Source organism: Nipponia nippon, unplaced genomic scaffold (assembly GCF_047370975.1).
Source record: "Nipponia nippon isolate SJK-2023a ecotype South Korea unplaced genomic scaffold, ASM4737097v1 scaffold_3, whole genome shotgun sequence".
Classification (NCBI taxonomy): Eukaryota; Metazoa; Chordata; class Aves; order Pelecaniformes; family Threskiornithidae; genus Nipponia; species Nipponia nippon.
The window spans coordinates 53,153,459-53,174,436 of NW_028262347.1; the positions used below are offsets into that span (position 1 = coordinate 53,153,459).

At 35.3% G+C, this 20,978-nt stretch overlaps 1 protein-coding gene across 4 annotated transcripts in view; it reads right to left on the reverse strand.

Moving 5' to 3' along the window:
• Positions 1 to 20,978, reverse strand: part of ANKS1B (ankyrin repeat and sterile alpha motif domain containing 1B) — a 441,565-nt gene that overhangs the window by 368,079 nt on the left and 52,508 nt on the right. For all 4 annotated transcript variants that reach the window (XM_087765654.1, XM_087765653.1, XM_087765652.1 and 1 more), the window contains exons 3-4: positions 17,655 to 17,811; positions 7,461 to 7,757 (exon numbers count right to left, since the gene is read on the reverse strand). In XM_087765654.1, coding sequence (XP_087621780.1) covers positions 7,461 to 7,757; positions 17,655 to 17,811 — 454 coding nt within the window. The remainder of the gene's footprint in view (positions 1 to 7,460; positions 7,758 to 17,654; positions 17,812 to 20,978) is intronic.

The window sequence follows — 20,978 nt, forward strand, 5'->3', positions numbered from 1 at the left end:
TTTACATGTGGACATCTACACTTAGGTGTTTTAATCTGAAACTGGATCACACCCTAGAAGGTCAATTCAGTTCCACAGTGAGACATGCCCTAGGATATGCCACCTGGCCTCCAGCTGATGTTCCACTTGATGTTCACAGTTGATCTGCATCATATCTGCCCATACAGATGTCTTGGATACCCTAAGGCACCTCCAACAGCATTAGATGTCTATTTTTAGATCACTTAAATTCTACCTTAGAAGTCTGTGAACCTGATTTTGCAGATTTCTTTGACACAAAATTCTTTGTGAATGGACTTCTGCTCAAATAAAATTTACAGTACTGATAAACAAACTACCTCTCTTAACAAGCTACTTTTCTTAGTATTTTATACTGCTAACTGTTGCTGAAAAATCTGAACAGAATGCCTTTCCATACAATAGCATTACCACTAGTTAAAGCACTACTAGATCTCACTGAATCTCTGACTCATCTCCTTTTTTTGACAGTAAATTAGATTTTGAGTGTTTTTTATTTGTGGACAAATGTTAAATGTTTTACTGCTTGAATTTGTTTTTTCTATATTTTATCCAAATGCACCACTGTCATGCTTTCTATGGTGGAAAGACTGTAAAGACACACAAAAAAAATTAACTCTGAAATAAAATAGTGATTCATTATTTATTAGCTGTATCAGAATGCACCAGTGTTACAGCAATGCAATGACAGGATATTTAGAAGTAATCAGAGATCCTGAGATGGGATGTGAGCACACAGTAAGTGTACATATATCCTACCAATTGAGCCTGAAAACTCTGTTATGTCCATAATAGGAACACTCACTTTTTATCTTTCTTCATACTTAGCACATGGACGTATAAAGTAGAGCATGCCCAATGTCATTTACATCCAGCACATCAGGTCTACTAACAGTATAATGGAGAGGAGAAGGAAGTCAGTAAGAGAATACACATATGAAATACATATCTCAAAACAATTTCTAATCTTTCCATTTTCAGAAGCAATCCAGATGAACATCCAGACACTTATTCTGAACAAGAAGACTAAATACTCAGATTTACTTAGAGATGGTTTCAGAATCCTGAACAACATCTACAGGACTTTTCCAGTACCTGTAACTGATCTTAACACTGGATAACTCTGCAATGACGTAGAGCAACCACAAAGGTACACACAGAGCTCAAGGTGCAGCTCAGAAATTTCTGGGAATGAAAACAGTTCTTAGAAAAGTCACTGATAGCTATAGGTCTGATTACTAAAAAGGCTTGGCATCAGCAATCTTGAAAAAGGTTTTGACACAGCCTCTTATCCTCTTTGGTATTTGTGTGGATATGGCATTTACTTTGGATTGGTCACTTACAGACATGAATAAACCTCAAGACTATTGAGTGGACCTGGTACTATTAACATAGAGTTCCCTGTCATCAAGGATGTGAAATACATCTTTGACTCCCAAAATATTTGATTTTCGGAAAGACAGGTGGTGAAATTCAAAAGCCACAATGGGGAGAAGTTTGGCATGGTAACCTGCCAGAGAAGAACACCAAAACAGGGGCTCAATCACAATTGATGACTCACTGTTTTGAGAAAAGAGGAAGGTCTCATATTTGAACTTATTCACGACAGTTGAACATATTCTGTCATATTTGAACATGCACTAGCAATGTGTCCTTGCAGCAAAAAAGCTAATGGTATCCTGGGCTGCACTAAGAGGAGTGTTGCCAGAAGGTCGAGGGAGGTGACCTTCCCTTCTGTTCACCACTGGTGAGGCCACGCCTGGAGTACTCCATCCAGTTGTGGGCTCCCCAGTACAAGATAGATATGGAGCTACTAGAGAAAGTCACTAAGATGATTAAGAGACTGGAACATCTCTCCTAAGAGGAAAATCTGAGAGAGCTGGGACTGTTTAGCCTAGACAAGAGAAGGCTCACAGGGGATCTCATCAATGTGTACAAATATCTGAAGGGAGGGAGTAAAGAAGACTAAACAAGGCTCGGTGGTGTCCAGTGACAGAAGAGGTAAGCGGAAAACCTGAAACACAGGAGGTTCTGTTTGAACATAAGGAAACATTTTTTTGCTGTGCAGGTAACTGAGCCCTGGTACAGGTTTCCCACGAAGGTTGTAGAGTCTCAGTCCTTGGAGATATTCAAAAGCTGTCTCGACACGGTCCTGGGCAACCTGTTCTAGGTGACCCTGCTTGAAAAGCGGGGGTTGGACCAGATGACCTCTAGAGTTACCTTCCAACCTCAACTATTCTGTGATTCTGCCAGGGATAATAATTAGTGATGTATACACCAACAGTGAAATCCACAGAGGTTCAAATGTTATAGGAGGCCTGAGCAGTAAATTTTAGTCCTACTGAGGATGAACTGCAGAGATGGGAATCAGCTGCACCTTGACTAAAATTGTAGAGATCATTCTGTATTAATATTAATAAGGAACCTCTTTTAATGGAAAAAATGGACATACTTTAGTGACAACAGCTATCTAGGATCCATTCCTTCGGCATGATCTGAGACTGAGAAAGATTAATGTTCCAGCATGCTGAATCAACAGCTTTGAAGACAAGGGAGAGGATCTATCCTCAGACTTCTCAGTTAAGCGGTGGAAAAGATGCTGGTATGATAATTGTCAGAACTGGCAGCAGTCCTTTCTATTGATTAAAATTCCCCACTGGAGGAAAAGCAAGTAATATTTTCCTTGATGAAAGCATACATCTCATAAGAAATGAAATGAAAACTAACATAAGAAGAAGTTTCCTGTAGATGTCTAAGGCAAACAAATCTATCTGGGGACAACTTGAGAGCCAGAAGATAGTTTTGTAACAATGAACCAAAGCTCTGCTATGCATAAAGGAAGTAGAGAAACTTAAGCCACCTACATATGTAATTCATAGTGTTGGAAGAAGAATCCAAAGCCAAATGCCATTTTTTTCATTTTATACTTTCTCGCTTCTTGGCCTATTCTACTGTGATATTTCCTGTCATATCTGAACATGATCCTGAAATGCTTTACAGGCATTCTGCACTGCCCTGAATTCTGGGGCAGTCTTTGCTTTACAACTCCAAGCTATCAGACAGTGCTAATGAATGCCATATGCCAGACATGAGGTATATATTACAAACAGTCTGTTCAAAAGAGGAATTTGAAAGGCACACGATATAAATAGTGGACTGATCTGTCCACTATATAGGTGATTTTCTGAGCAAGAAGGGAAATATTACCATGAAACTGAAAGAAAATCAATCTGGGAACATGGAGACTGAAAGCACACTTGCAAAATGCAGATGTATAATCCTGCGTGAGATGTCACGAAGATGGATGCTGACGTAAATCTTAAAAGCTCTAGGCAGGATTTCATGGTAATAGTGAATAACTAACGAGTGAATCAGATCCCTCGACCCAAAAACTGTCCAGAAGGCAGAAACGTCCCTGTTACCAGAGAGTTCAGTTACCAAACTCCATTTTAACACAGGGAAAATGCTGAGCCTCAGTACGAACAGGGCCAAGAGAAACTGGGAGGACTGGCTGGATAGATATGTATCTCTTTGTAAACGCACATGTGGACTGCTACTTAAAGATAGAAATAACGTTGGGGGGGGGGGGTTCTGGTGCAATAGGGCATGTTACACAAATTGGAAGGATTAAAAACTGTAGTTCCAAATAATTTCTATATATTATTTAAGATGTGCTAGAGTTTTTAGGTAGATCTTTTTCAGTTATAATGGTGTACCTATGCACTAATATACTCTTGTTGTCTATACTACAGCAAGGAAACTTAAGATTTATAGACAATATTCACTGCTTTACTTCCTGAAGCTTTCATTGCCTTGGATCTTATCTTTCTGGCAAAGTGAACACTACCATTATATTTGAAAATTCTTCCACAGTGATATTTAATGCAAAAAATGCTGGTATTTTTTCATGAACACAGTGAGCTGAAGTCTGCTTGAGTTTGCATCAATGGATTATATATTGATTCCCTGGCATAAGTTCTCTGTATATCAAGTATAGAGAACTATAGCACAAATTGTGCTAAGCATATGATAAAACAGTCCTTGCCCCAAGTAGCTTACAGCTAAATACAGGTACAATGTCCCATCTGGACACACAATACAAGCAAGGATAGAAGGACATTGTCAGTAGGAACACCAGGATGCACAAATCAACTTGGTGTACAATTTGCAGGCTCACGTAAAAGCATCAAGGGTTTTATTAATTAGAGATTTTTTTAACCATGTAAATATGCAAGAGCATGTAATTAGGTCACTTGTCTAGTCCTTATTCACAGGCAGTTTACAATAGTTTTCATATGGATTTCAAGCATAATCTGAAGGACGGAATGGTAGCTTTGCAAATTGATTCCTGGAATATCCTCCATAAGTAGTGACAGTAAAAAGGAAGGGGCATAGCTCTTTGCAGAACTACAGTGATAAGCAATGGAAATTGCTGTCATTACTGGAACAGACAGGGAAGGTAAATAGGGATAGACAAAAGTTGGATAAGCAGAAGGGGCCAAGTTTTTAAGGTATTTACAATTATAAAATTACTGTTTACATGAAACACACTGAACTGTGCAGTATCTTATTGTAGTGAGGGCCCAAAATCTATCACTCACCCAAAACCTGTGTATTTTTCATATGTTTCAATTTAAATGAAAACTTCAAAGCATAAAGCATGAAGCAGATTTGTATTGCCCACTTCTAAATAATTTCAGATTGAAGGATATTGGATACACCTGGGAAATGAATAAAATGTGTGATTAATTCAATCAAAAAATTAAATGCTGTCTATTATTAGTCCAAATATTTGCTATGATTAAAAGTGCTCGGGGAGTACAGAAAAGAAAGATAACATGGCTAAAGTAAACTTTCCATTTAAACAAATAAATATTTACAATTACAGAGTGACAGCAGATAGGCTACTTCTATAATTGTCTCAACATTCTGAGAGCTCTTTACTGCTGATAAGCTGAATTTATTTAACGTGTATGAATGTGTACAATTTTATTTACCACATGGGATTTATACTTTGTATATTGTTCTTTCCCAATCAGTGATGCAGAGCATTTTAATTAATATTAAAAGAGCCGAGTTCAGTTTTAAGTAACAGGCTGATATTGTATGCTCTGCTCAGTTTAATAAGCTGCCAGTAATCACCAATAAAGAATTTTTCAGAGGTTACAGAAGTAACGTTAATGATATGTACAGAGCCAACTTGCCAATATATTAAGATGTTGACTGAAAAGGAACATATTGATGGAGAATATGTATACCGGTGAGAAAATAAATAAATGATATTTCCTTATGGCAAGTAGGACAAACACAGAAAAAACAAGATTACCCAGTGCAAAAAATAAAATAAAATAAAACAAAACAAAAAAACCCAAAATTTAAAAAATCCTCCCTGCCTAAGAATAACTAAGAAAAATATGAATATAAATTAATTAAAACAAATTAGAATGAAAAAAAAAAGAAAAAAAGTCCTAGAATTTTAGTGCAGATGGAAAACAGATCACCATTACTAAAAGAATCTTTCATTTCTTAAAAGAAGATTGTATAAAATTTGCAGCCACAATATTTTTTAAAGACCAGCAAAAAATTTTTGGTATAACTATAGATAGAAATGGCTCAGGAGAATTCACAGTAGTGCTAAAATTATCTAGATTACATAAGAGGAAGAACACATTTCATAAAAGCATTGTGTAATATTCAACCCTCATGTAACCATCAGTTGTAAGTTGCCATGACAGACACTATTTTTCTTCAATTATTCTGTTTCTTAAGCATCAATTCAGGGATCAGTTCAGTTTCTTTCTGACTTTTTCTTCACTCATATGCTCGAGATAGAAGAGAAATTATACATTCAGAAACATGTATTCAAGGGTTCCATTATGGGTTGCTTTAACATTAAACTTTTGTAAATTACTGAGGATGTAGTAATAGTAAAGGACAGCTGAAACAAAAGAGCTGCTTGTATTAACCTTTGCAAGTATATCACTTTCTAGTAAAGAAAATCAAAAGCAAATTAAATTGGAAGCATAATGGTAGGCAAATATAGAAGTAAGCAAACGACAGAAAAAAACGTGTTTCAGTTTGAAATAGTTTGTAGCAAGTAACAATGCTAACTCAAAAGATACTAGAGCTGATAAAAGTAGCAAAACAATTTTACTACATTTTCATTTTGAAGGCATTTGAGAATATCCATTTTTAATCTTAAAATATGCTAATATTTTCTCTTCTGCTTTGTTGGTTTTTTTTTAATCTATCTTTTCTTTCCCATTTCATATTCTTTTCCTCAAAAGTCGAAAAACGTGACCTTGATGGAAGAATCCAGAAATAACAAAAGTGCATGGAATCCAGGTGCAATCTTTCTATACAAAAGGGAATTATGTGTACAAAGGTGTTTGATTAAAGCTTAAAATGGTTATAAAACTTAGTCAAAGTTTCAGCAAAGTTCACAAGATTTATTAAATCACCTATTGGTAAAGAATGCCTGGATGTGACTCTAAAATATATGTAATTATGTTTGTTTGGTTAGTTTATCTGAAAATAGATATAAAGCTGAAACAACCTTAATTTGAAACATATTATATATACTCAGAGAGCAAGAAGGCTGCTTTAAATCTGAAGATAAAATACTCTTTAAACTCAAATACAGTGCTGTCAATCAAATCAAGAGAAATGATAAGACTGAGGCAAGACTTTACACATAACAGAATCAGGTCCTCTGTAGTTAAAAGTCTTGGACACTTTCCACTGCAAAGAACTGGACATAAAATTTACAGCTGCTGTACCTTTTATCTGCTCTCACCTATGTCTCTTTTATTTAAAGTTACCCCTTTTACACCATTATAATTTACTGTGCATAGAACTAGATGCATTAAACAGCTAACAGGTTGGAGTCAGTAGCTGCAAGAGTGTATTGCTATAGAATTTTCTTTTAGATTTATACAACAAGTGTTTAGAAAAGCAGAAAATAAAAATTATTATTATTTAGTAACGTTGGATTTAGAATGGGATAATCCTGGGCAAATGAGTCCTCAGTCAAACATTGTTTCAGATTGCTACGACCATTAAGAGCCATAGCTTTAGCAAGTCAGCTTAGTATCATTAAAGCCAATGTTGTAAAAAAAAAAAAATCTATATATACCTACATGAACGGTTGATATGATTTGTGTATCTGCATGTCTCAAGACAACATTAAAATATACACTCAGCTTTGAAGATGTGTGTCTTTCTTGAGTTATCCCTTTGAACACATCAGCTGGGTCGTAAAAAATAAATTTGTATTATACATCACCTTGCAGCATTTTTAACAATGTAAATGCAAGTGTATTTTAAAAGAAAAAATGTAAGAAGTTATTTCATTTGAATCATATTCTAATGATAAAGGTAAGTAAGGTAAGAAAGGAAGAAAGGGGGAAAGGAAGAATAGAAGAAAGAAATTACACACTAACTTGGCAGCTGACATCCATTCCAGCCTCCAGAAGCACCTGTACAACAGCTTTGTGGCCATTACGTGCAGCGAGATGCAAAGGAGTGTGTTTTCTTGTATTACAGTTCATCAGGTTTGGATATGCTTTGATGATCATTTTTACAACACGCAGACGTCCATAAAGTGCTGCCAGATCCAGAGGTGTTTCTAGTTTGTTGTTCCTTATTGTTGGGTCTGTTAGCTCTTCTAACAGAACAGCAACTACTTCTGAATGACCATATTGAGCGGCACAATGCAGTGCTGTTTCATTTTCATTGTTCTGTTAAAACAAAACAAAAGCTTCAGAAATTCATGTTTAATAACACAAGAAAACTGCTCAGCTTCTATAAATTGCCTCCATGAGATCACTACACAGGCAGGGTTTGCAATATAACGTATGGTAATGTATGTTAAATGCTTCAGAATGACTCCACTAAAATTTTACTAATAATACATTAATACTTCAGCTTTGTGGCCCTTAAGCAGATCAGGTCCCTATGTGTCCACATTGCTCTCAATCCATTTTTAACAACATTCCCCAAAAAACCTTGTTGCTCATGATATGCCGAAATATGTAACCCTTCTTGATTCAACTGTTCCTGAAATCATAGTTGAATCCTTCTCTCAGAAATTCTCTGACACTTATCTTAAGTCTTTCTTCTTAACTGGTTTTAAATTGTAGCAGTTTGTTTTTAGAGAAATTACAGAGAAAAACTGTGTAATGAAAATGCATCAGGCTCATGGCTAGTTTCACATATCACGCTAAAAAGTTACTATCAAGACAACAATCAAAGCTTGGAAGAAGGCACAATAGCAAATGTACATATTAGAAAGACTTAGCATAGCACGTAAGCAGCTAGTCTTCACAGGGCTCCAGGGAGATGTGCGTGTGCATTTTAAGGCATATGAGTACTTGTATGCTGTGGATTGAATAAGTTTTTGCTTTATAAAGCAATGCCCCCCCAAGTCTTTCCCCAAAAACTATTTAATAATCTTAATAATAAATAAATATTGAGAATAAGCAGTATCTTCTTTAATTGTTTTCTTCCAGTTCTGCCTGCATACTTGCAATCCTAAACAGACAAATAACTTCAGGCAGAAAGGAAAGAAATAATTTATAGAGCTCTCTGAATTCTATATGCCATCTATATTATTAATATACCTTATGTAGTCTCTATGAAGCCTTGAAATAGACTAGACACTATAAATTTTAAAAGTATGTACATTGAATGCCTCTTCTGATATATGACTTATAAAATTTTGTGACAGTTTTGAAAATGCTGTAAAAGTAGAAAGCCAATAAGCTAATATGTCATATAAAGAAATAAAAAATTAATGTAACTTCAGAAAAGATACTAGAGAAAGGTAGAAATATAATTCTAAAGAAAGAAGAAGAGATAAATCTGAATCCATAGGCTGTATTTCTTAAGGAAACAACTGAAGAAAGTTCTGGGGACAGAGAACTGAAAATAGAAAAAAAGATTTGTCTTTAGAAAGACAGAAAGGGTGAGAGAATCAGAGAAATGAGGCTTTGGCCTCTTACTCAAAAGCTAGCTAGGATAAGAAAATCCATGTTGCACAGTAATATCTAGAAAGGTGGAACGAGGGAAAACTTTTTTTTTCTTTTTGGTAACAGTGCTTCTAATTCTGTAATCAAGAACTTAAATCTTGGGTTTGTGATTTTAACAACATTGCTGTCATTTTAATGACATCTTGTAATTTAAAACAACTCAGATGAACCTGGGAGACAGAAGAGACAGATCAACACATTCAGGTAAATTAATGTTGCAGATAAACTCCTCAGGTGTCTACAACACTACACAAGATCCCAGAGACTGGAATGTGTTTCCTGCTAAACTGCAAGACGGAAGCTGGAAAGTAGGAAGAGCCAATTCTAGGAAGTTTCCATTGGCAGACATGGCTTGATGACTAATAAGTATTTGAATCATTGTGCATTATTCAGACCATCACGTTGTCTTTCTCTATTACATAGACCATAAATTCAGGTTAATATATGTACTATCACAGTACTACATGGCTGCAATGATCTATCAATTACCTATGATATACTTTTTGTGCTCTAGTGACTTCTAACGTATCCTTTATACAGGACTGGGGAAAGCAATTTTTTATGCACAGTGGTATACCCACAAATCACAAGCTTTATTAGAATTTATTTTTAGATTTTCAGTATTTCATGGACAGAACTGCATAGATGAACAAGCAATTGCAGTCTAATTTTGTGTACGATTACCACAATTAAGTATGAAAATCAGATAATTGCACATAAAATGGTCAATTATGGTAATTTGTGCCTACAGTTACTGTATTTACATATCCAATAGAAATAGTTACACAAAGAAATTAGATATATCACTATATCCACATTCTGTGAGGTAAATACCAAATACACGTTTACTATACAATTGTCAGATATATCTATCTATCCAATACCTGCTTATGTTTGAAATTTTTTCAAGCATTTCTGGATAATATATAAAGCATCTGGAGTCTTGTGCCAATAATCTAATATTGTAGTTTAAAGGTATTCTGATTAAATTTTCAAAGAGACGTAAAAATTAAACTGGCTATGGCCTTTTTCTCAAAATGAGGTGACTGGCCAAAATTTCAGCCACAGATAAAATCACATAGAGGCCAACCAGTCCAAATCACTGCTGCTGTGCAGCAAACTGAAATTTGCTCCCTCTAAATAAAGAATATCCAACTGAATTTTCATGCAAAGGCATATTTACAGAAAAGTATATTTTAAAACAGCATGGTGCATAAAAGCATCTGTAAATGTGAAGAAAATGTTATTATTTTCAAATGAACATTGTTGAATATTTTTGTATGGTTTGTTGCTTTGCATTTGCCAAATTAAAGCTACATTTCAGTTAATGACAAATCGAGCTGATTCAAAATTAAAAAGAACTAGGTACCACTGAAATAAAATAGAAGAATCCAACCTGGACAAACATGATAATTAAATTACCTACATGCAGTCAGAACAGGCATTGTATATATTGTGTTATCAGAGCTGAGAGGTACTACCTAATTAAAACTTAATAATACAACATCCTTCCCTTTTTAAAATGTAAATTAATCAACTTATTTCAGGTATAAAAGAAAGAATGATTTTTAACTTTCAAAGAGAGAATTACAACTTGTTTAACTGCCCTCTAAATTTATCCACTTTGACAATTTAGTACTAGTTACATAAAACAAGTCACCTTGGAAGCAAGAGGTTTTACTGAGGAGAGAGCATAGTTTTTAAGTAGGTTTTGACAGCGTCTGACATCTTCAAATTTAGGAAAAGAGGGAATGCCTACCAGCTAGACACAGTTAGTTCAGCATTCCCAGAGAGAACCCTAAGATGGAGGAGGCTGTAACAGTGCCTAATGTATTGCCTGGACTGGAAGAAACATTATCTTCTTCCTCTTACCCCTCATGGAAAGATGGACACGGATGTCTCAGTGTTACGAACTTCCTCCTTCAGGCATTTGTTTATAGAAGACATACAGTAAGAATGAAAAAAAAAAAAAACCCAAACACAACATATGATGATATTTTAAGAGTTGAAGTTATGTGATTTCCTTGGTCCCAAAAACGCTGTTACTTCTGACTTGTCTTCTGTGTGGATAAAGCTAACCCAGGTGTAACTCTACTGATTTTAAGGTACTGTTTGTCCTCATATCTCTAAAATAGCTTATTACTTCGAAGAAATATTTGAAAGACACGAAAAATTATTCTTGAAGAAATTAATAATAATTTAGTACTATTGCCTACATTTTCAGTCCCAAATGTAAACAGTTGTTTCTGGAGTACAGAAAGTTTTTACGCTAACACTCATTGCCATGAACAGTTAACCTGCTATGAAAATACAAATGTCTGCATGCATGTTACCATTGTGTGATTAGATCTTCAAATCTGATGTCCAAGGGCTAATAAGGCATCTAGCGCTCAAGAAACAGACTAGAATGCTTTTAGAAATTTCAGATACTTCATTACATGTTAGAAACTACAAGATAGATCCTAAGACTGAATGAGTAAAGAAAAAGAAGGATCTAGAAATCAGAACCAGGTAAGACATACAAAACGTAAGACAAAAAGAGAAGAGTAGACCAATATTATGCAAAAATAGTATAAAACAGAAGTCCCTAATATTCATAATTAATAATATTTTAAACATGCAGTTATTCATATGGCCCAATGGACCTCTTTCAGAAATAAGGAAGGTATCTTATGATTCAGCTTTTAACCTTTTGTAATTTTCCTCTTCATTATTTGTTACATGGGTCTCTTCATGGGCACGATCCTGACATTTTCTAGCCTTTCTCTGAATCTGTTCTCTTCCACATACAGCCAGAACTCAGACTTCTGTTGCTGCAAACTGATTGTGCCTTCACAGCATTGCATCTTGTCAGTACTGCAGGCTGTACTACATCATTTAGCTACTGAGAATGCATGCCACCACAAAAGCTATAATGTCTCTTAAGGTCTATTCATTGGAGGACAGATTAGCAAGTATGTTATGGGGACAATCATTGTAGCTTGGCAGTCTGATAGAGGTACAGAAAATACCAAGAGAATGAATTCCTCTCATGAATATTATATAGGTCCTTGTAAAGACACTATTACACAGTGGGTATATTTAGGACTTATACTGCATAGTTGTGTAGTTTAAAGCTCCTAAAGTCCATGCAAGTACTGTACAAGCAACAATGACTATCAAGTAGATAGACCTTTCCAAAGAATGCTCAACTCTTTTATTATCTAAGCATTTTTATGATGAACTTGAAAAGGAAGACTTCCTAAATCACTGAGCCATTTCTTTGTCACATAAGCCCAATGTCAAGTAACTGAACAAGACAATATATCCAAGACAGAGAAAGGAATGATCTCAGGATGGTCTTACTTCATCTATTAAAATAGGAAGGCAGTTTCCTGAGAAGTTCCACCAATATAAGTTAATAATTCTGAAAAAAATAAGGAAGTTTGCCTGAATGATTCAGCAAGTAGCATGTCACTGTATTTAATTACAATGGGAATTAAAGTGCTTTCCTGGATGTCTAGGGCAAAGGCTGAACAATGTTACAATAGAACCACTAAACACAGCCAAGAATGAGGAGAGCTCTTGGGAACAACATTGTGACTTTATTGTCCATTCTCTTTGAGGCAGGGAATGGGTTTTTACATGGTGCATGGATTTTTACAGTTTACGTGGAAAAACAGCTAATGACATCCTTCTTATCACGTCATCAATGAACCTGTCTAATTTGAAAGTCATGAAAGAAATAAAAAGCCCATAAATTTCCTTATCAAATGCTTTCTTAAACTGCATAAAAAGAAGCGCGGCCAGCAGGTTGAGAGAGGTGATTCTCATCATCTACTCTGCTCTTGTGAGATCCCACCTGAAGTACTGCATCCAGCTCTGGGGTCCCCCGCACAAGGACTACATGGACCTGTTAGAGCAGGTCCAGAGGAAGGCTGTGAAAATGATCAGAGGCCTGGAACACTTCTCCTATGAAGAATAACTGAGAAAGCTGGGGTCATTCAGCCTGGAAAAGAGAAGGCTCTGGGGAGACCTTATTGCAGCCTTTCAATATATAAAGGGGGCTTGTAAGAAAGACGGAGACTTTTTACCAGGGCCTGTAGTGACAGGACAAGGGGCAATGGTTTTAAACCGAAAGAGGGTAGATTCAGACTGGATATAAGGAAAACATTTTTTATGATGAGGGTGGTCAGATTTTGGAACAGGTTGCCCGGAGAAATTGTGGATGCTCCATTATTGAAAGTGTTCAAGGTCAGGTTGGAGAAGACTTTGAGCAATCTGATCTAGTAAAAGATGTCCCTGTCCACGGCAAGCGGGTTGGACTAGATGATCTCTGAAGGTCCCTTCTGACCCAAATCATTCTATGATTCTGTGATTCTATGAACATGTTCTAATGAGTATCTTTACCATACAAGAACAATATGATGACAAATAAAGATGCCATTGTCCCATAAGTTACAGAATACTTGGATTTAGATAGTAATATTTTTCAAAAAGACAATTTTTGTAAAAGTTATTGGGAAAAATTCTGCTGCAAATTACCCAGTGTGAATCAAAATCAAACCTACTGAACTCCCATTGAAATTAACCTTTACTTATGTGAAATCAAAATTTAAAAGTAATTCTATAATTTGTTGACTACTTTGAATAAAGGTTTTCTTCAAATTTATTGCTGCAATCGGCTCAAATCAAAAAGATTGCCTCTGCACATTTTTTTTCTTCTATAAAGGGTACAATAAAAGTTACAATTTAAGGGGAGGGGGGGAACATCAAATGCAGAACATGAAAATGATTGTTTTTGCAGGCTACCTTGGAACTGAATTGTACTTCTGGAAGTCCCTGAGGTGTCACTGAGAGAAGCGTATAATGTCTGTGCTTCATTTTGATGATTTGGGGAAGACAGTAAATATGTTAGCTGTTAGGTATTTACATACTATGAACGCATCCTGAACTCTTTTCCTTCACATTTCAGAAGAAGTGTCAAATGGCATTAAGGAAATGTGAGTGGTTTTTATGACAATTACAATTTGATGCACAGAAAAATTCTACAGTACATTAAATACATAAATGTAAGGAAAAAGACATGCTATGTGCATAAAGAAAAACAGGCAGAATCACAAAACAGAGAACATCATTGAGAAATTTCAGAATTGTTCACATTTTTTCCTGTCAATGTTTTACTACTCATATTCTGTCAATATATATTAAAAATACATTTTGAACTTGATATTTATTCCTGATGTCATTCACCTTTTTTGCATGTGATTTCCTGCACTAATACCAGGCACTACATATTGACCTATATATGGCTGTTATTTATTATTAATTTTTTCATAGATTAGGATTTCTTATCAATTATGTAATTTTATGCTGAGAGTTGCCATAATAAATGTTTGTGCTACCCAGATGTCTTTACATAAACATGTAAGTAGTCTGACTGTTAACAGCACACCTTTTTATTATATTTGGTATTAACCTACTAACAAATCTTGATCTCATAGTACCTACTTGATCTTCATTTAATTTATAATTTACATATTTTCAAGTCTTCATCAATGAAGTTTAAACACTTACATGTTTTGTAATTTCACCATATTTTGTAATTTCAAACATTCATCATGGATGTCAACTAAGACACCTGTATTAAACAGTGATAGAATTATTCTTACATAATTGTTATGCTGTAACCATTTTCTGTGTGTAGAGTTGCCAGTCTACATGCCACCACTCCCATAAAATAATTGTCATTTAACTGTTCGCCTCTTTACTGTTTTTTTCAATTTTATGTAATAGGAACAGTAGGGGGCATTCAGAGCTTTAGATGCTGGATATGGCTGGATATGATCCTATGATGCTAGTTAACTGCATTTTAAATGTGTAGAATGCAGTTCAATTAATTTACAGTATACCATATTAAATCCATTAATTCATGTAGGATACATTTATGCATCATGAGCTTCTCATTTACTTCTTTGTTGTGTTGTTCATTACTTTCACTTAAGTTTTTAGAAGCATTTCTTTTACATGGAATTTTAATAAAATAGATGAAAACCAAAGATGTATTACAAATTAGTTGCAACAATTTTTAAATAATGAACAAAATTATTTTCTTAAACTGAAAGCACATACATTCTTAATGTGATCTTTACTAAAAAAAAAAAAAAAAAACCAAACCAAAAACCAAACAACAAAAAAACCCCAAACCAAAACCAGGAAAAAAAGTCTGACTTGAGTATATTATTTGCTGTGGGCAAAAAGTGTCAGGAAAAATACCTATCCTTCTCCCCAATTCTCAGATGAAAAAAGAAGGAAGAAAAATAGCCCAGGATTTCTTATAAGCTGTAGCTTCAGCTCCACAGATCTGAGAGAAGATATGAGAGCTATGAGAAGCCAACTGCCTTATACAGCCTATCAGCAAATAAGCAAAAGCCTCAGAAACGTATAGACTCATAAGAATGTACAATAGTTACGAGGGTGAGGATGCCACTCTCGTGTTATTTGAGGATATGTGGGTGGAAATGACTTTATATCAGCATGGTATTTCCCTCATTCCATGATATGGATAATATTCTCCTGTGTAGAGTGCTAATTAGCATGGGAAATTTGGTGCCAGCAAAGTGGCCCACCTACTAAAGCTGGCCACTGCCTAGAGTGGAACACCACTGGATTTACAAAGTCAGAAGAACTATGTATGTATGAGTTTAACTTCAAAGTTTAATATATCCAACATTTCTTGTGAGGATTGCTCACACATTTTCCATTATAAATTTTTTGGGTAAAATGCATAAACAGCAGGTGATCTAATGACAAGACCTTTTTTTAGTCAGTGGGGTACAGAATCAGATGCTTATTTTCTCCAGCGATCAAACCAGAGAAACTGGACAGCACGCCTAATCAACCTCGAGAATATTCTAGAAGTTTGGATGTGTATGTGGGATTCGGAAGAAGTAGGTTTGAATTTACATTTCTCTTTCTGATCTTACTGAAATATCTTTTTCACTATCCCTCTCTGAAGTTTCTGCATAGCTTCCAGTTTTCTGTCAGTAGAGTACAAGGAATCTCTTCAAGCAAATGGATAACATAGAATCAGAAAGCTGCTTTTTTATTTCGTTGCAGAAATAAAACTGAAAAAAACCTTCTCCTTGACAAAAGGTAATCCTGCAATTCAACTGGTTTCATCCTACATGCAACAGCTGATGAGAATGAGAAACTCGGAGAAACTCCTAATCTGCAACTCAGACCACAGAATGACAAGTCTTGGTTTTTGTATTTTTTCCTGGATGACCCAGGGTATTACCGGATTTCCCAGAAGACTGTCACGTGGGCATATTTTATTACTTTATTTTCCTATATTTCCTGCACTAATACTTGATATTCGTATTATATTTATTGTATGGATTCCAAAGACTAAGTGTATAACCTCAAATGTAAATGGATTATTCAAGGAATGGCATCTCAAAATGGTTAAGTGTTTGCAGTTTAGGTCTAACATTTCTTATTTTCTCACAGTTTGCCTTCCGGACACACTAACATAGACACTGAGAGTGCAATTCATTTGCTAGATTGTACTTTGCCATTTGAGGTGCTGTAGAGTACCCTACCTGGAGTCCATCAGCCACTCCACAAGGACATTGAAATTTTGAGCATCCTCTGTCATACCTTCAGGCCTATGCAGATGTCTCAGTTACTGTAGGGCCTTAGAAGATACTGGATTTCTGTGTTTGGGGAAATGAATCCTGCCTTACTTTTGGCCAACCCTGTTGGCTCCTGTGATTACACTGACTAGACCTCTGTGGAATAAAATGGTGCATATACAGGCAATGTAGACACTAAAATTTAGATCTGAATCTGGAGCTGACTCCCACCTTTACATTCCAGTAACTTCCTGATTACCCTGGCAAATTCAATAGCTTATAGTCACTAGTCATATTTCACAGCCTACTTCCAGTCCTCAAGAAGTTCAGCTGACTATAGATAGTGTCAGATTTTAATCGCGTTCTTTCTTTCTATTTCTAAATACTAACCCTACAAATGGACCATATAAGAATATACAGAATGAAAACAGAAGGTGTGCCATATGCTTCACAACAGAATGCAACATATTTATCCTGCCCTTACCCACTGTAATACTCTCACCATTTTTTCCTAGTATTTATGTGTCCTTTCTGCTGCACATGCTTACATGCAGTCCATCTGGTTTGTCATTTATCTCTGCATATCAGTTCATTTACAGTACACTCAAAATATACCACGAATATTAATTTTATCTCAAACTTTTTCAGGAATTTAATATCTAATAAAGTTAAAAAGATAAAGAGTTTATGCAAATTTACATCACTATATATAGAATGCATAGTTAGAATACGTCTTCATACAATTTTTCAGAAACAAGCAGAAGGTTCTCTCATACTTTTAAAATCTAATTTCCTTTAGGTCAGTGTCCATCCAGAAGAAAGATACCTGGTATGCTTATATTGAAAGATTTTATCAGTCTTGGAGAAGAAATTACTGAAACAATGGAAAATAGATTATTTTTTTTTTAAATTTGGCTATAAATTTGCCAGATCTAAAGAATATATGCTTCTCTTTTCTGATGATGTACATAGATATTTTTTATCACTTCACCTGTTCATTCACTCTGGAGTGTGATGGCCCATGATGGATGAGAATCTTCACAATGTCTACATCTCCTCTCCAAGCAGCCAAGTGAATAGGAAAATAACCTTTATTATCTGCCACATTCGTTGATGCTTCATACTGAAGTAATTTGAGAACTATATCCCTGGAAAACAGGAATTAAATCTAAAAATTGACAGGAAGTTTATTTTATTAAGTTTTTACATGAACATACATATTATAATTTTTTTTACCCTGAAAAACAGAAAAAAAAAAATTTCAAGTGAAAACTGCTACAAAAATGAAGACCAATAATTTCTAAAAATGAAATAGATAGTAAAACATAGCCAAAATGTTATTCATTGTAATGATTCTTACTTCTTATTAATACCTGTCAACAATATTATCATCAGCTCTATGAATCTGTTTATTTCAATGGGATCACCTGGCCATGGAATCATTTTTTGAATTTGCCAGTCAAGGCCACATGCATGTCCCTCAAGAGAAACCTTCCAGGTACTAAAGGCAGAGAAGTACTCCTATCCCCATCATTGCTGAGTTCTGGAGGCAAGGAGATGAGAGGGTAGCTTTATGGACACAGTTCTTGCAGTAAGGCTTAAAAGCAACAGGTTTTCTTCTTCTTTAAGGCATTATGTCAAAGAGTTCTTTTGGAGGAAACAATTTAATGATGATCTAGTTAGAGATATACTATCTTCTCTGGAATAACTGCTTCTATTTTCATTTCCCACACCCAGCTTCCTGAGAGCAGTGAAGAAAAAAGTGATTTTATTATTTTAGTTCTTATTATATTCCTTTCAGTATTTTCAGAGTGGCTTATCACACATTAATTGAAAGATTAGTATAAGCTGGTATATTGCATGCCTGATTTTTAAACAGTCTCCTGTACTTAACTTCAAAGGTTAAACTTAAAAATCAGCTGTGTGGTATGACCATTGGTTATCAAGTAGGTCAAAAAGTAAATAAATTCTGTCTTATCTCTCCATTTGTCTTCTCATAGTTTCACACAGTCAGGCCTTGTTAGTTATTAAGTTTAATAGCATCTATGATCCAGTGTGGGCAGTTCCATGCACATTTTTGCTGAATATGGAAACACTGGCTCTTACCAATTTTGCTCAAAAAATCGGGGGCGGGTGGGCCTGAAAGGAACTCAGTGCAGCCTATGTTATGACTATAAATGAAGGCCTTGACTACAAATTAAGACAGAAGGCAAATCCCGAGGCAATTGTTCTCCCAACCTTGATGGAACCTTATTTAATTGCCTGTTGAGAAAAAAATGTGGCAAGTAAGAGTGAATATATCCAGGTCAAAACAAACTCCCAATTGTCTCCAAAAGAAATCATAGACATACTGGAGTCATCACATCTAAGCTTTGAGGGAGACTTTAAGCTGGATTTTGCTTACTCCTGACAATGTCAAATAACATGAAAACAACCAAGAAAGAGCAGCTCCACTACACAGTGATTTTTGCTACACCAAAAGTTCCAGAAAAGTGACTCCCGAGACTTTTCAGTGCAACTAAGGTTTGAGAGACTTTTTGTGTCATAATAGTGGGTCTTGCAGTAGATGGTCTAATGAAGGCTAGAGATACAGAGTAGTTTGAAAGGGATACAAATCAAAGGAAACAGAAATTGAAATATGTAGGGGAAAAACAGCAAAAAAACCCTCCACAACTGAAATCTATAGATAATGATGTACAGCAACTATTGGGAAGAGTCTGTTGCAAGATTCAAGCTACAAAATAGAACCTAGGTCTCCTTCATCCTTCAATAATGTCCTGACCCATCACACTTCTCTAGGGTGAGTCTTTTTTAGTGCTCTGTCAGAACTTTTCCATTTTGTAGAAATAAATTTCAGAGACAAGACTGAGAGTCCTTAGCCCAGTAACATTACTGGGCTAAGTAAAATTACTTAGAAAGACTGAGATTCAAGTCCCTGCCCCAGATATGATTTAATTACTTATATAAAGCAGAACAGTTTCAAAAGGAAAGAGAACTATCCCAGAATAACCAAGGAGGAGGGAATTCATCACATACACTGATCAAGCAGGGACTTGAACACTAGTGTCCAACAAGTGTCCCAGCCACAAATTATTGATTAGGTCATTAAGTCTTATGTTCTCACTTTTCCTGTAAAACTTCGAAATCTCTCAAGTCCATCCCAATGTAAAGTGTGAAAAATTAAAACCTCAAAAGTTTTCAAAGGACAAGAACTTCTCTTAAGTGGGAAGCCTCTCATGTCAACAGACTGTACCCAATATTGATTTTGAATATCAAGTTTCAAAACTGAAACAGAGTGTAAAGCTATTAATTTGTTATTTGTGGTGACAGTGGCTGTTATGACCTTTTCAAAAGCTGCAGTTATATCGGCTGCTGTACATACGTCCACATCTTGAAGTTCTCTCTGACTTCAGCAGAAGTTTGGCCTGAAAATGCTGAAAATGCTATTTGGCTTTTGTATGTTTGGGGATTTTATAGTTTATATTGCTAGGATTCACTTGAAATCTCCAATAGATTCAATGTTTTTATAAAAATACTTTTACTTTTCTGGGTAACTATTGGTTTATAGTCAGTATTAAACATACTAAAGCCAGTTTTCATCTATTTAAAACTAGCAATCTTTGCACGCTAAGGCTTGGGCTTCTGTCAGTCAAAAATGTGCAATGGCACAAGAAACAATCCATAAACTACAAACAAGAGAAATGTGATTTTCTCTCTCTTTAAAAAATGCTGAGTTTAATAGACCATATTAAGGACTTAGACCTAATTCTATGGAGGTAAAATATATTAATGGATGATTCTGAATCTTGCTACAGCACTGAAATTTTGAGAAATGCACAATATATAGCTTAACAGTATTTTAACTTCATTTATTTTTTCAGAAACAGAATATCCTATATTCACCAAAAGATTAATCTGGTCTGAAGAAAATATGCAGGTTTCTAGAATACAATTAAAGACACATGCTAAAGTTTTAATTTTTCCAAGGAAGGATACAAAAATTGTGAAATGAGTAAACCAAACATATAATTATTATGGATTTATATGTTATCTTACGGACAGTCCAAAATCACATTAACGTTAGTGCAAATCACTCTCAGTTTCAGTTGGTTTTTGATCAGTTCCTTATCTCCCACAGAGGAATAACCCAAAGCCTTACGTCAAAATTTTCCTCAGTGAAAATCCGGACAGTGTTAACACCATCAGTGTACAAACAAGGTAGCCGGACTGCATTAAGTGGGGCAGCTCTTACCTTGGTTACAGTGGGGTCCATCCCACTAGGACTTTATAGACCTCATTAAAATCTTTCTTTCTT